The sequence below is a fragment of the Penicillium longicatenatum genome, assembly GCF_028827895.1.
Source record: "Penicillium longicatenatum strain IBT 33135 chromosome Unknown contig_4_segment0_segment0, whole genome shotgun sequence".
In the NCBI taxonomy this organism is placed as follows: Eukaryota; Fungi; Ascomycota; class Eurotiomycetes; order Eurotiales; family Aspergillaceae; genus Penicillium; species Penicillium longicatenatum.
This window is the reverse complement of record NW_026643122.1, coordinates 3,650,951-3,667,069: the sequence shown is the minus strand read 5'-3', so window position 1 is coordinate 3,667,069 and position 16,119 is coordinate 3,650,951. Positions and strand designations below refer to the sequence as shown.

The window sequence follows — 16,119 nt, the reverse complement described above, 5'->3', positions numbered from 1 at the left end:
CTAGTTGGAAGTACTAGGATTGGCCGAATCTGCACGCACAGCGCTTGCGTTCCCGCCGGCGACATCGGCGCCTCCTCGTTCAGTCTTCACTTGCCCCTCGGCTTGCGCCACCACTAGGTTAAACATTTCGTCAAACGATTTGGTCTCCTGGTCTCCCTCTTTGAAGTTTTGCTGCTCACGGTGGAAGTCCATGACGGCTCCCATTCTTTGATTCGTCTCGTAAAGAAGCTCTGCCAATTTGATCATCTCCCCCAGATCGCTCCTAGACTGCGCTGTCTCTTGGCGGGCCGCGGATAGCTCCTGCTCATATTTTGCTACAATGCGTTCGGCTCGCTCTAGGCGTCTGCTGAGAGTGGCGATCATACGGAGGGTTTCCTAAAAGGCATTAGTAAGTGTGATGTTAGAAGGCCGAAATCATACCGAAGCGTCCATTGTTTGGTGGCCGAGTATTGAAAAGAAAATCGAAGTGTGATATTACTAGGAGAGAATCTACCTATCAACTACCTTTTATAGGCCATTCGTACTTTGCTTCCTGATTCTGTCGTCGAAATTTTCAGACTAATGGGCCGCTAAAATGTGAGGTATTCTTCGGTACCCTTTCCACGTTTCGAAAGAATAGACCAGATTTCGAGCAAATGTGTTCCAGAATAACAGTGGCGAGGAGCGATCAACGCCTCGTCCAGCCCAGACTTTAAAGAGTTGCTTAAGTGACCATAGGTTCCAGTAAATTATATGATCGTGTGTCGTCCATTCATTATTCCCTCATAATTGGCTCACGGTAAATGAACGAAGGCATTTGATATCATTTACTGGATTCGGCGCCTCGTTCTAACACCAGGCATGCCTACTGTTTATATTTAATGGGCAATGGGCTTTTCCTTCTTTCTCAAGTCCCGTTCAACTCGCTTTGAACCCAATGAGTCAATTGATCTGTTACGGAATCATGAAATGTTTTAATTCATTAAATTGCAGGATTAGTGGATAAATACATGGTCAGTAGGGTTGATATATAACCATACTTTCTTAATCAACAGTCCTCTTCATATCCATTTATTTTATCATTTGAAAGAGCCTTTATAGTATACATTTCTAAGATAGATATAAGAGTATCATGACCGAATAAGAGCCACATTCGGCTGTAAACGAGACGGAGCTATAAGTGCTTATTGCGATAAGATTAAAGAACTCTGATGGTGGAGTATATGTAGAGGTATGCTGCATTTAAGAAACCGATTCGAGTTTTTGACTTATTGCAGGAAAGGAGCAAGGCCGGCGGATTAATCAATCTTGAGTGGTCGGCCGTGGAGGAGGTTCACAGGTCTAATATAAATGGTTAATAATATATTGGAAGTTGTAGATTGGGTGAGTTAGCTAGAACTTTGTCAGTGACTCACATAGATTGCGCACTGTTTCGATAGAGAACATCGGACTGTTACCAAACCCGCGATACCACCCTATTGGCAGGATACCTTACTATCTGAACACGTATCCGACACAACTATCACTTCACTCGACTCCTTTTTTGGTCAGAGCACGTGATCAGGACGGTGTCGGCACATACTTGATGATGTAAGCTAGCAAGATTAGTAAACAAGCACATTTGGTGCACGCACAGAGATAGGAGAATAAGCAGACACACTCACCATTTTGGGTGCTGACTAAACTGCCTGGATCAACTAGTTACGTGTACAGACACGGTGGATCAACGACCAATGGATGTCTGATCGAGTATATGCATCAGTCTGGAGCGCCTTTTTAACACCACCACATCTTATGAAAGCTCTATAGTTTTCAAGGTAGATAATGAAATAGATCTGGATCATGGTGCAGTTGAATATTTTTTGAGATTCATTTTAATAAAAGAGACAAAATCTGATTTTCCTGCAGACAAATCTTGCGCTAATTACTGGCGATGCAACTGAATCCTGCGGTATAATATTATAAGAATGCCAAGAAATGGGGGTGGTGGTTTAAAGTCAATATGCTTGCCTGTCACTTGACAGCGATTCTCGTTGACTTCGGTTCAGCCATTGTAGGGCCGCCCGTGAAAATTCTTTTCAAGGCGCAGTATAACCATCGCGTCGATGTAATGTAAATCACCAGAGCGGTACGCCCTGCAAATGCGACCGTCTAGTCGCACTATCGTCAAGCATGAGCATCCAAGCGCCAGCAAGCCAATCCAGTTTCGGGTGTGTACGACCGGACATTAATCTTGGGCCCGCTTGTGGATCCATTTTGCTGGAAGGGTAGTATCTTGAGCAGGCTTGGAAGGCATTCTACTGGTCGATTATATCCGTATTTCTTATTAGCGATCTATAGTCGGGTCCAGACGCGCCGTGGAGCCAGCACGACCCACTCGGCGAGGTAGGAGGGAGAGCATCGGGGAGAACCACCCGCCACCGACTATTAGTCAACAACCAGTACAAGGAGATCGCCCTCACTCTGGTCCTTTCGCCGATCGAGAGGATGCAGAGCTTGTAGGATATCCTATAGCGGACCATTGCCGGTGTTCCTGGATATTTTATCATTTTCGTGGTAGGAAAGATCACCTTTGCCATACGCCCCCTGCGAGTAGATAATGGAGTGTAATGAGAATAATTGGAATCGATCGCGTATCGGCTCTAATCCCGTTCTCCCCGGCGGTGCTAAGGCTTTAGCTTCAATCGAGGGAAATTGCATCGACCTTAGCTAACCCCGGCGATCTATGTAGCCGCTCAAGCGCTATTCATGGCTAGCGCGACGCTAAGACAGCGTATGCGTGTTAACATCAATTATGCTAAGGTTTTTCGGTCTCGCTACAAATCCGGCGAGCCGAAAAGAACGCGACGCCAGGAAATTACCTAAGTTCCTGCCTCTCCGGGGATATATTGCGCTATGTCCGTACTCGAGTCAATATGAACTCAACAGAAGAGGCTCCAGTGGGGCTACCTTACGTGGCCCATCCACGCTATTATAGACGAATTTTTTAGGGCACCAGATAGGGCCGGATAGTGCGGAATCTGCAACAAGCAAGACCCTCCTTCTTCCAGTGGCTCCTATCATTCCTTTAAGTTATAGTATCCCATAATCGAAGGTCACATAAGAAGCCAGCTGGATGCGCAGTCAAAGTAGGAAAAACAATTAATTAGATACTGTGGGGACTTCAGAGTGGAGTCAACGAGCGGAGTTTCTATTTGTCCGGGAATGCAAAGCCATGATTTATTCATTGCAGCCATTGAGGGAATATCGTATGCGGGGACGAGGAATGGCTCCTGGCTAGAATCAGCGATAACGGAGAAGGGATAGGACCCTTTTAGTGGCGCACTGTCCAATAGAGACTTCTACCTTAGTCAGGCTCATGATAATGCATACTTGTACATCTATTATATACAGTGACAGAAAACAAGAAGCAGCAGTCTGCAATGCTAACAGTACTTCCTTCATGCGATACCCAGTCTCCCTGCGTTCATATCTGACGGCCTCCAAGGTTGCTGCGAGACAAATAGCGACTCGGAGGCCCTCTCATAGAAAACTTCCTTCGTAATGTTGTCTAGGAAGCCATTAGCAAAAAGTGGGTGCGTTTCGGGATGCTATGGCTACACTTACTCGGTGAGCTTGATCCTCCCAGACTTAGCGGTGTCATTGGGGACATAGGCTCCTCTTCACTTGATGGCGCCCTCTCTGTTAACGCAAAGTTGCCATCCGCCTCGACCTGATGCCATTGCTGCAATACTTGGCGAGCGTAAGGATCAGGAGATTGAAAGATGAGTGGGGGAGGCGCAGCAGGAATGGTTTCCAAAAAGCTTCTTTGACGGCACCTGCTGTGGTGTTTCGCTGGTCCAGCTCGCTGAGTTGCTCTGTGGCCGACTGGGCGTCTTCGTCGTATGCCCTTCTCTAGCTGCTCGAGCTTGCTTCGTAGCGAGTTGATAGACCTCCTTTTCCCGTGTTGTCTGAAGTATTCCTCGCATTTCTCCTTCCAGGATAAATGCGCGTATCGTGCAGCCCACTCCTGGAGATCATCCTCTTCTTCGGCACTCCATGGAATGTAGTCCGCTTTTTTCACTTTTCGTATTCCCATAGCGAGTACCAAAACGCACTTTATTCTGGTAGAGTCAATGAGAACTTCAACAAACTATTTTCAGAAGAAACAGATGAGTTCACGCATTAGAACTAATGGACAATGTTGTGGGGGGAGGGGGGCGAGCATTTAATCGGCGTTGGAAATGGTTTCCACCCTCGACTTAGATTCACAAATCGTAGTTTGGTTGCGCAGGTCTGTGGCATCTTGACAAATCACGAAGCACGGCGGTATTTACCTACTCTTTTTACTTGAGGATAGTCAAGTGGGGAATGTTTCACGCGCCGTTGTTTTGTATTACGCCTAGTCAATGGGTAAATGATGGTCCCCTAATTTTCTGACTATTAATTGACTGTCAATTTTCCGTCAGAGATTATGTGCCATATCTTTTTCCTTGATGTTTATAGAGCTTTAGTGAGAATTGATTGTAGCGGATGGCTAGCTAAATACTGCTTAATTGCTTGATTGATTTACGGTATTCAACGGGGGCCCTAAAAGAGTACTTCGTGTGTATGGTTGAACATCGTTCTAAGATTCAATGCATCTGGAAAGAAAGCTGATCGTTGTTTTTAGTCACGTAATTCATTAAGATATTTTATTGAAGATTTTATTCTAAGCCTTACTTGGTGCATCCACGGGGGTGCGGAATTCGAATGCTCTAGTCAGCCGCTAGATTAATTTAGGCATATTTAGACTTGTCAAGCATCGCCTTCTGTCGTTTCATGTGTTCTCCCATAGACCTATCTCATTATCGGTAAATAAATTAGCCAGAAATGGTGTGCTGCTCCGTAACCAGTCTTCTTCTTGCGGCACTTACCCACTAGAAAAACCGAGGCTACCAAAAGAGCTAGGCTTACTTAAAATACCATATGCCTCGTGATAGCCAAGAGATCTGCGGACGCCTTCCGTGAGAGTATATATTTGCTTTCCCGTCCGGCCCTAGACATTGTCCTTAATGCAACATTTGTCTACCTAGCAAGTCTGGCCGCGATGGAACACGAATGCGACGATGTATTTGCTGAACTCTACTCCAACTGGCGCCAAGGTTTTCCTTCAAAGCCCACTAGACACTCCGATATCTGGAGTGTCACCGAGTCGGCGCTTGCCTCTGAAGGACCTATGTCCGGAGAGGATGACTGCCCTTTTGAATACACGAACGACCAGTCGTGTGCAGAGGGGCTCCATGAAGCATTAGAAGAGGATCTTCAGGATGAAGCGGAAGGGGAGCACTGGATCCAAGGAACGCAGAATCTGGCTCGCTATGGGAACGAGACGGCCCAGGATAAACGTCCCCAGGTTCCCGAGGAGATCCGTCGGGTGTTCACCTAGTGAGTATTCCATAATTTCTTGACCAATTATGCGGACCGGGCTAACAAGACTTTAGTCTGGATAGTCAGGTGGAGTAGGTACCTCCGAAAAGAAGCTACCGAGATTTCGAACAACGCGTTGTACTGATGGAAATTCTTCTCTAGGGGCATCAAGGGTCAGCTTGGGAAACAAGGAGTGTGGAATAAAAGTATACAACAGAGTGTGGAGACTATAGCAGCGGGATATGACGAGTTTAAAGCCTTGAAAGAGACCTTGGAAGCGTTGCAAGAAGATATTGATAAACTACGCCTGGCGCAGGAGGGTACGACAGAGCGAAGAACGGGGCGCAACAAACGAATCGCGCAGTGAAGCGGCAGGGTGGCGTGACGCAGCCGCCGAATAGAAGCCAGGCGCTGTACAAAAATTCAAAATTACAAATGGTCATACAAAGACATATCCCGATAGCACAAATCCATTTTTTTTCTTTTATCTTTTTAAGTAGCTACTCGCCCTAAGCGGAACGCTTCCTTGTCTGATAAAATGACCGGTGATTACGGCCCTGTGATACTTCCGTTTTGGGAATCTATTCATCATTAGTAAAGCGACCTCGCTTATACCGCAGCGCGTATGTAGATCTGGTGATCAAATAAGGGACGTCGCCGTTAAGCTTTACTGTCGCCTGTTCGGTCGGCTAAAGCCACCGTACCATAGTTCACAATCAATCGTATACTTTAGTCTATCTCGGTATTTGATTTTCTTGCTTCCATTGGCCGTTATATCCGGGGACTTATAGGGTCGCTACCAGACACAATGGCTTGTTAGTTGAGGGAGTTGAGCAATTTCTACCATCGTCATTCTAGGCTTACGATGGCGATCTCAAGAATTAAACCCACATCGGAGCATTTTGTGACTACACACAAGCCCCCATAGGATCTCTTCTGCCTCCGAGCCAGACTTGATATGGCCTGTCCGCCTAGACAAAGGTTACATCTCGGGGGTGTTTTACTAGGCAGCATAGTTTACTACGTGTATAAGCGAGAGGGGCAAAAAAAAGCGACTTAATGCCGCGGCAAGTTATCCGAGGATCGTCGACAAGGATCGTCTCCGGGAACGTGCCGAGCTCCTGCGTCCATCGCGGAATATGAATGAATTTTAAATTTTTCCTGATAAGGAAATTGATATCCGCGGTGCTCCACTGCTCACGATCGGCTGTCGTATGGTTATGACTTTCTACTGCTACCACGCCTGGATTAGGGCCTTGCTGTAAGGAATTAGCAGTAATTCTATTTTTCATCGGGATTGCGTATTCAGAGATTGGGATCAAATCACTGCTACATTATGGTGACTAGAGTTATTTGCTCATTTTGAGCATCAGCGATCCACCCAGACGATCATTACGAACAGTCTCGATCTGTCTTAGAAAGAGCCACCATTCCTGTCTGTGCTTGTGTTTATGCCCCTTCTAACGGTTGATTCCCGCCAACGGCGCTACCTAACTTTGACTCCCAATCGGATCCCGTATTGATTGCTAGGTATCCACTCTCGGCAGGGTCGCCCCGTAAATACAGTAAGCCACCGTTCCATGGTTCGCGCCTCTACTTGGCCCGTAGCTCACCAAAAGAGGGTGACTCCTCCGGACTGGAGGCACAGGGACCTTGATTACTGCGTATATTGGGGTACAGGCTGATTTCCATCCCTGATTTGCGGCTTGCCCTGGAGCTATACCCAATGCGATAAACCCGATCCACCGGCAGGTTCAAGGAAATCAGGGCATGTCGCGTAAATTATCCTCCTCTACCGAAAGATATCGAAATGTGTCCCTGGTTTTGTTGCTGCTGGGCAGTCTGACACAGCAGAACTTTTTGTATCTACTCAGGGGCTCGACATGCGGGGTGCATATACTGTACAGGGGTGCAGCGCGCTTAGATTAGGAAAGATCTGCAGCCCCACTGCCTAGACGAACTTACTAGGCTTGGGCAATATTTTCTCCACGAATCAATATTTGTCGATGGAGCCTAGACACTCGCGGCACAGGCTCGTCCAGGCTGATCAGGTGACATACTCGGTCCTCTTGAGCTTCCCTACGGATTTTGCTTCGCGGCCCACCCGCGCCGCCACATATCCAGCACGCGGTATTTACCTCGATTGAGAGATAGCTGCTATTTGGTAATTTGATCTTCAAGCAAATTTTACGTACGCATGGCTAGACCAACAGGAATTTATATCCACATAGAATTTACATATAGTGAACAATGAAGCACAGCTAGAAATATATATCACAGGCGCGATGGGACACGATCGCTTCTCAACTCTCCACATTAGCTGTGAGTCTATGGTAGTCTCACATAAGTATCAAATTCAGCCATATCTAGAGGACCGGCGTCCTCCGGGAGAAGGGGGGTTGCTCGGTAAGTCAAAATGCTCGTCCGGACCGACCCAGGATCCTTGGGTCATCTCTGGAAAAGGTAACGAGGCGTTGCACTGGACATTTTGGGTCTCGCTGATCTTTTGTAAAACCTTGTCGGTTACTAAAGATGAGGCGGCGTGTATCTCCCTCAAGACCTGGCTGTGTTCGTCCAGGGTCATGATAGACCTATCCAAGTCTGTAGCGTCTAAGCGCTGCTGCAGGCTGGTGTTTTCATCCCGTAGTCTCTGGAGCTCATCGGTAACCCTTTGCTTTTCTAAGCGAAACTGCCGAAGCTCATCGGTAGCCCTTTGTTTCTCTAAGCGAAGCTGCCGGACTATTCCGTTTAGCTGGGTCTCTTTGGCGACAGACTGCTGCTGTTGCTCAGTAAAGCGTGCCTTGAGCTTCTGATTGTGTTCCTCAGCGAGCCTGAATGTTCTGGTACAAGCTGCGTGAGCCGTCTCGAAGTCCGGATCCTCGTCCGACTTTCTTGAAGTCGGTGTGATATGTGCCTGCCCGAGAGTAGAACGTCAGATTTTTCGTATCCGACTGCTAGATACTTGGAATTTCTTTGCAACATACCGTGGACCGGACCTGCATCCTCGGCGAGGTATGCTGGGGCGCGTGGTTGCCTCCTGGGGGTAAAGATCGAAGTGCGTGTCCGGGTGGCGGGCCACTCCCGGCTGACCTTCGAACGGCTCCTCGAGTGGGAGGAGCGGATACCGTGGGGTTCCGGGAAGTGGTGGGGAATTTTGGCATAATGGGCGATGATGAGAAGGATTGTTGAAGATGACAATGTTCGGAGGTGGGAAGTGCTCTCGTAGAAGCCACCGTTTAGAACGGGCGATTCACAGCTTTTAACTTGCAATTTGGTCAAAGTAGACTTAGCCCGCTTGAGCATTTTGCACTGTTGACACTACGTATGTTTTCTTTTATTTCACTACATTTTTCTAGTCCTTTTTTTGGCGGGTAGTGGGGCCTACGAATTACACAACTTCCTAATTCATCTCCCCTCTTAGGATCTCGTCGCGACAGTTTTGAGACTAGATGGGCAATTCGTAAATGCTAAACTAAGCGAAATAATCCATAGAGTCATCATAGTCTTCCTCGTTGCTTAAACATATACCAAATTGATTTTAATATTATCTTATCACTGCCGCTTAGTCTTTTATTTCTCTTCCTTGGGTTTAGAAATTAGCGACTTACGAAGATGGCTCAAACAGTGGATGATCGTTCCAAGTCTCCTCCGTGAACCCTCTACTCAATCATGGTCGCTGATTTAAAGAACCCACTATTGCGTGATCGCCGTTCCTGCATCTTAGGCTGGTATTTGCGCATTATACTACTAAGCTAGCTGCATGAGCCGTGCTCCCTGCCGTGGAAATCGCAAGCGATTTACAGTAATGGCCGGCTCAAAGTAAGGGCGACGCCTGCCTATCATTCCTAGTCCGTGTGTCAGATATGGTGCCCCACCGTGGAGAACCGCAATTTAATAAATGAACTTTCGCACTGGCCATGGTATTTGCGCCTCAAAACAACGATCGAGCGGGCCACGATCATGTAGCTGGTGGGTTGTGGGGCTACGCATCAAGCGCCTTGTTAACTCCGACGGTGGGTATCATGGTTGACATGCAACCTACGACAATGGCTAGTCTAGCCTGGTCGGACTGTCTCGTAATTTATGCTAAAATAGGGCGCCCCTCCCTGAGGATAATAAGACTGGTTCCGTCATTTGGTTCAATATCCGCTACGTGTTAGGAAAATAAATCCTACTTGAAGTTGTACAAACATAAAAAAAAATAAGAAGTGACAATCTTAAGAAGTTACTTACGCTTGTATAGTCTGAGCTATGAATTGGTGAGATGAGCTATTAGTCTTCATCTGCTCAGAGAATTTACCTCGCTGATTTTGGTTTATGTGCTCAAAGAGATTTCAACCCGCTTTTCATCTCGTCACCTCATGTAGGACCTAATAGATATTTATCACCAATTGTATTTGCGTATCGTCCTGCCGTATTCCGCTTATAATTTCACTAACATTCCATTGACCCACCGTTGGTAAATTACCGTCACGCTGAGCGTGGAGTTCTTGCCTAAACCTAGCGTAGTGTTCAAGAGAAATAGCGACCAAGAGCCTTCTATCCTTTCCAAGATTTGGATCTCCTAGCTCCTTAAGTCGTTAGCTTTTTTTTTTGGTGTTCCAGTAGATATGCTGGTGGACAAGAAATTCGTATCCCTCGGATAAGAACGCAGCGGGTACTTAGGTTATTTGTCGCTCCCGGACCACTATAGCAGAAAGTACGACAGCCACTAAGCTGGCTAGTGACAGAAATATTTTTCTTTACTAAGAGCACCACTTAAGTCCGTCTACCACTGTTGCCTGTTGAAAATATTTTTCATCACCAACACCCCTGAACGATCATCTTCAGCCACACCATCATACGTTTTATTCTTCCAAATTTAAGCTATTGGCTGAATTCGCAGGCTCTAGTGCAGTCGTGCTTTATAGCAATGGCACGCGTTACTCCAAAGCACTCTTGCCGGCTATCGCATGCTACCATTAAGAGCCCTGACCTCCCCTTGGGAGGTCTAAGGCCCCGAGCGAGTACTGTTTCTCAACGGAAGACGCTTGTAAGTTTTTTAATCCCGTATTAAGCTTATTGAAAAGGGCGTACTAACGGTTTATTGACCAGAGCGAAGATTCAAGGTCCACAGATACGGCCCGTCTCAGTCAGGGCCAGCGCGTCTGCCCTGCAGGAGGAGCCCTAAAACGACGAGATAAAGCATTTGAGAGACTGAAGGCGCAGAAGAATGAACTGGCTACCACCAACAAGCGATTTGAAGAAGATCTTCAGAGAACAGAACGGCAGCTCAAGTTTACGGAGCGGCGACTAGAGATCGTGCGAGTTGAAAATGAAAGTTTGCGTGATTTTCTGCGCGAGGTGTTTGACGAAACAAGAGCCTTGGAGAGTAGGATTCGGGACTTGATCGTGGCTTACTCTAGTCCGCAAGGCAGAGGTAAACTTTTATTGGTGCGGAAAGGATACGGGACGCATAAGAAACCGGAGAGTCCCATTTCAGACCCTCCTGCAGACTATATTTATCCGGAGGCTGGGGTGGAAGAGGGACCGAACTGCTAAAGCTTTGCTATTGGACTAGAAACCCCTTCTTCGTCGCCGGATGTCGTGAGAGATGTAGAAAGATAAAACTTACATATCTAGATCGCTTATGCAAGATGGAAACATTGAATCTACAAGTCGTATTTGTTTGTCTCGGCGAAAGTAATTCTGCTCAAAGTGCGGCAATCGCGTGGATCCGAAATGGTGACTTATGCGACAGTCAAAACTTGTGCCAGTCTAGAACTAGGAGGTGGGGCTGCATGTCTGGTCTCTTCTGATCGCCGTAGGAAGTTACATAAAAGGTCACATACCGCCCAGATTGTTAGGTTAAGGTTCGGGATTTGTTTTACCTCTCCTTCAGGCAGCTCGTGGCCTAAATGCGTCAGACTCTGGCCGTTCGCAGCCCAAACACTTTGCACTTCTCAGGCAGCTCGTGGCCTAAATGCGTCAGACTCTGGCCGTTCGCAGCCCAAACACTTTGCACTTCTCAGGCAGCTTGTGGCCTAAATGCGTCAGACTCTGGCCGTTCGCAGCCCAAACACTTTGCACTTCTCAGGCAGCTCGTGGCCTAAATGCGTCAGACTCTGGCCGTTCGCAGCCATAACACGTCCTCCAACAAAAGACAAATACCTCTTCGTGGTGTTGGAGACCATTACTCAAGCCTGAAGGAGCTCGAGGAAGCCAAATTTTGTCCTTAGATACTGCAAAACATTTTCATCCATATAAGAACACGCATAGACATTCAGGTAAATTCAAAGTGACACTCGGTCTGATTGCACCGCTACGTAAAAGCATTGTACAGAGTTCGTAAATTACCCGCTCTCTAAGCTCGTAGTATACAGGATGGATCGAAAACAGTTTCACCACTTTACTCTCCTTGGTTCTTTCCCGAGCCCTATTCCGAAACACGCTAGTTCCTATTTGATTTAGAGGGTTTCAAATTATCGAAATGTAATGTAAGGAATTGTCACATGATAATTTATTCCGTAAATTACATGAAATAGCCATACACTCAATACCCATAACCTCGATTTCCATCATCGCCTGCTTCCGTAAGCACTTGTATCATCAGAGCACTTGTATCATCAGCAACCCTGACGCTCCCGCCGACCGTCTGCAAGATGATGCGAACACTCTCTCCGTCGAGGCGTGATATAATCTATGATGGCCAAATTACTGGCTACGTCTTGGATTGCCGAAGCCGCTGAACGTGCAAGAATCTTCCCGTATTCTTTTCCCATCTGCCTCGTAACGCCGCTCCAATGTGACTGGCGCTCGCAGGGATTCTGACCAACGGACTAATGCGTAAGCGATCAAATCTGAAGAATCAACTGTCGACACGTGTACCCGTGGAAGCGCCCGGAAGTTCTAGAGGATGACCTGCATCTGGAACGAGCCGTATAAATCTAGAGGTGGAAGCCTTACCCCTCCTTCTCTATCAACTATCCTAGTGCTATCTAAGACACCCCTTTTGGATTCTAGAATACTCAGGCCATCGCATATTTTTGTTGTTATATCCTCTCAATATGGCAGAAGTCATCGGCGCTATCTCTGCTGTTATTGCCCTCGTCGAGACCTCGATCAAAATCTACGACAGTGCACAGAAGGACATCAATATATCTGAGACATTCAAAGCGGTTCATCGACGGCTCCCTGTTATCCTCGACACCCTTGCGACATGCAAAGGCAATCTCGAACCGAGAAAAGATTCAATACCCGAAGATGTGGGTGAAGCCTTGGAAAAGACCCTTTACGATTGCCGTACAAAAGCAAGAAACTTGGAGGAAATCTTTCAGAAGATCGTACCAGGCGAAAGTGATACAAGGGAACAACGATATTTGAAAGTCCTCCGCAGACTCGGCAAGGGAAACAAAGTCGAAGAGCTTATGTTGGGTCTTGCCGAAGACGTACAGCTCCTTGTCAATCACAGCGCAGTCAAGTCTGCCAATCAGAGTCAAAATGCTGAGCTGGAAGCTATTATCGATGAGATGAAGTCTGTCATCTCCGGACCAGACAACGAGAGCTCCACAATGAATTTCAGTAACCAGGGTGGGCCACAGACAAACAACGTCAATCGCGGCAGTGGGCAACAAATCAACAATAATGGGTCCGTTGGAACGCAGAACTTCGGTAAGGGATAGGCTCGATAGAATGTTCTCTTCGTATTTCACTCAGACCGGACGATGAACAGAGCCCTTGGGCGACCTTGTTTTTCATCTCTCGGCGAGCCTTTCCTTATTGCTAGTTATTATCTTCAAAGATTTCCAACACAAACCCTAGCTGTGCCTATGGAACGCCATAGTTTCCCTTATTGACGAATTTGCGTCCGGTATTTGTAAAAGGCCCCTGCTAACGTTTACCTGCAGTTCAAAGGCAGAAAGACGACTTTAGCTTTCATAAACCGGCAGGTGTCTGTCTCAGCCAAGCGCCCTACATCGATCCAGGACTCTTCGTCGGTCGGGGCTCCGAACTTGATCAAATCACAGAATTTTTACACCCAGTTCAAGGCGTTCAAAAACAACAGCGTCTTGTTCTTGGAGGAATGGGTGGTATTGGCAAGACCCGGCTTGCTATCGCTTACGCAGAGTCGCGATCTGGATATTATAGCTCGGTGTTTTGGCTGAATGCAGCGTCCGAGGCTACACTGAAAGACAGTTTTCGATCAATCGCCAGCCTAATCTTCGACATTCAAGATCCTCAACTCTTGGAGAGTAAGGATATTATCGGACGTGTACGTCAATGGCTGTCTCATCCTGATAATACCAGATGGCTATTGCTTTTTGATAACTACGACGACCCCGACTTGTTTGAGATCAACGATTATTACCCACATACTACAAGTCACGGGGCTATTCTCGTTACCACCAGGTGGCCAGACCGCGTTGGTGGAAACATTTTACATGTAAAACCATTGCAGGACATCGCAGATAGCCTGGCAGTCTTACAAACCCGATCGAAAAGAGAGAATGTTCAATCAGGTATGATACCTACAAATGTATGCGGAGCCCAACTTAAGAAAAATATTAGACCTTCACGCAAAAAGGCTTGCAAAGCGACTTGCTGGTCTTCCACTTGCTTTGGCGACTGCTGGGACATATCTTCAGCGAAGTACTTTTACCTTTGAACGCTACCTGCAAGAATACGAGAAGCGCTGGAATATTGATCCCCGACGCCTCACTAAGCTCCAAGAGTACCGTGATCGTACACTTTACACGACCTGGGATCTATCATACGCTCGCCTGGAAACCGAGGACTCTGACGCGGCAAATCTACTCAAATTGCTGGCCTACTTCGGTAACCAGAGCCTTTGGTACGAGCTCTTCCACGATGGACTTACTAAGGAAACTCCGAAATGGCTTCGTGAACTTGTTGCAGACGACATTTCTTTCCAGGGAGTAATGGGAACTTTGACCGAATACTTCTTTTTAGAAGTCCATTCGACATCAGAATCATGGAGTATGCATAACTGCGTGCATGACTGGACACTAGCAGCGCTCAACAGGGACATTGATACGGTGTATTACTGGTATGCTTTCGACTGCGTCGATAGGAGCATGAGTGGGACTGATCCGAGTTCTTGGGGTCATATCACTTTTTCCCGCTTGGCTGGTCATGCAACACGACTAGTGCAACATCGGTTCCTCGAAACGGGTGTGATATATGATCTTCAACCTGATCAACTCGCTAAGGTCTTACGTGCTTCACAGTTACTTCAAGACCAAGTACAGCTTGCTGCTGCTGAGCAAATGTACCTTCAGGCGCTAGCTGGGTATGAGAAAGCGCTGGGACAAGACCACACTTCAACCCTTCGCACCGTTAACAATCTCGGGAATCTATATAGCGAGCAAGGCAAGCTGGATGAGGCCGAGCAGATGTATGTGCGGGCGCTAGCTGGAAGAGAAAAAGCGCTTGGACTAGACCACACTTCAACACTCGAGACCGTCAACAATATGGGAAATCTATATAGCAACCAGAACAAGCTGGATGAGGCCGAGCAGATGTATGTGCGGGCGCTAGCTGGAAAAGAGAAAGCGCTAGGGCCGGATCACACTTCAACCCTTACCATCGTCCACAATATCGGGAATCTATATAGCGAGCAAGGCAAGCTGGATGAGGCCGAGCAGGTGTTCATGCGGGCGCTAGCTGGAAGAGAAAAAGCGCTTGGACTAGACCACACTTTAACACTCGAGACCGTCAACAGTCTGGGGAATCTATATCGTGATCAAGGCAAGCTTGATGAGGCGGAGCACATGTACACCCGGACGCTAGCTGGAAAAGAGAAAACGCTAGGGCCGGATCACACTTCAACCCTCGAGACCGTCCACAATCTTGGAAATCTATATAGCGACCAAGGCAAGCTGGATGAGGCCGAGCAGATGTATGTGCGGGCGCTAGCTGGGCATGAGAAAGCGCTAGGACCGGACCACACTTCAACCCTTCGCACCGTTAACAATCTCGGGAATCTATATAGCAAGCAAGGCAAGCTGGATGAGGCCGAGCAAATATACATGCGGGTGCTAGCTGGGTATGAGAAAGCGCTAGGACCGGATCACACTTCAACCCTTCGCACCGTTAACAATCTCGGGAATCTATATAGCGAGCAAGGCAAGCTGGATGAGGCCGAGCAGATGTATGTGCGGGCGCTAGCTGGGCATGAGAAAGCGCTAGGACCGGACCACACTTCAACCCTTCGCACCGTTAACAATCTCGGGATTCTATACAGCAAGCAAGGCAAGCTGGATGAGGCCGAGCAGATGTATGTGCGGGCGCTAGCTGGAAAAGAGAAAACGCTAGGACCGGATCACACTTCAACCCTTCGCACCGTTAACAATCTCGGGAATCTATATAGCGAGCAAGGCAAGCTGGATGAGGCCGAGCAGGTGTTCATGCGGGCGAGATCCCGCTAAAAGATAGAATAGCACACAGCTAATATGCTACATTCAACAGTGATGTTATCTTTTAAGATATCGCCAAATCTACTTTCTGACGTTAAATTACAATTACAAAGTACACCTTGAGGTTGCGTTGTGAAGACTGAAAAAAAGTAAGTCTCGTGAGACGGACCGAGAGTTCGCCGATCCTATCTTGTGCTGGATCAGTTTGGCTCGTTTGCATATAGTTTGTTCTAGAAACTCTACGCACCATACAGACTTAATACAGAACCTATTTTTACTTCTAGACTTGGTATGGTGAAACACAAAACAGGGTTCGGGGAACTATCGGAGAGAGTAA

General features: G+C 47.3%; 6 protein-coding genes across 6 annotated transcripts; 3 read left to right on the top strand and 3 right to left on the bottom strand.

Annotated features, from left to right (window-relative positions):
* On the bottom strand, positions 1-432 carry N7484_008189 (uncharacterized protein; the record flags this gene model as incomplete). Its single annotated transcript, XM_057118576.1, has 2 exons — positions 1-375; positions 421-432. 2 exons carry the CDS (start codon positions 430-432, stop codon positions 1-3), a joined length of 387 nt encoding a protein of 128 aa, XP_056971611.1.
* A 2,987-nt stretch (positions 433-3,419) lies between these two features.
* Positions 3,420-4,057, bottom strand: N7484_008188 (uncharacterized protein; the record flags this gene model as incomplete). The annotated part of the gene is made up of 2 exons (XM_057118575.1): positions 3,420-3,529; positions 3,586-4,057. The coding sequence occupies 2 exons, from the start codon at positions 4,055-4,057 to the stop codon at positions 3,420-3,422; spliced, it is 582 nt and encodes a 193-aa protein (XP_056971610.1).
* A 990-nt stretch (positions 4,058-5,047) lies between these two features.
* Positions 5,048-5,734, top strand: N7484_008187 (uncharacterized protein; the record flags this gene model as incomplete). The annotated part of the gene is made up of 3 exons (XM_057118574.1): positions 5,048-5,385; positions 5,442-5,459; positions 5,530-5,734. The coding sequence occupies 3 exons, from the start codon at positions 5,048-5,050 to the stop codon at positions 5,732-5,734; spliced, it is 561 nt and encodes a 186-aa protein (XP_056971609.1).
* A 1,989-nt stretch (positions 5,735-7,723) lies between these two features.
* Positions 7,724-8,528, bottom strand: N7484_008186 (uncharacterized protein; the record flags this gene model as incomplete). Its single annotated transcript, XM_057118573.1, has 2 exons — positions 7,724-8,281; positions 8,352-8,528. 2 exons carry the CDS (start codon positions 8,526-8,528, stop codon positions 7,724-7,726), a joined length of 735 nt encoding a protein of 244 aa, XP_056971608.1.
* A 1,751-nt stretch (positions 8,529-10,279) lies between these two features.
* N7484_008185 (uncharacterized protein) lies at positions 10,280-10,908 on the top strand (the record flags this gene model as incomplete). Its single annotated transcript, XM_057118572.1, has 2 exons — positions 10,280-10,399; positions 10,462-10,908. 2 exons carry the CDS (start codon positions 10,280-10,282, stop codon positions 10,906-10,908), a joined length of 567 nt encoding a protein of 188 aa, XP_056971607.1.
* Positions 10,909-12,413: 1,505 nt separating this feature from the next.
* N7484_008184 (uncharacterized protein) lies at positions 12,414-15,794 on the top strand (the record flags this gene model as incomplete). Its single annotated transcript, XM_057118571.1, has 3 exons — positions 12,414-13,017; positions 13,254-13,865; positions 13,915-15,794. The coding sequence occupies 3 exons, from the start codon at positions 12,414-12,416 to the stop codon at positions 15,792-15,794; spliced, it is 3,096 nt and encodes a 1,031-aa protein (XP_056971606.1).
* Between the last annotated feature and the right edge of the window lie 325 nt (positions 15,795-16,119).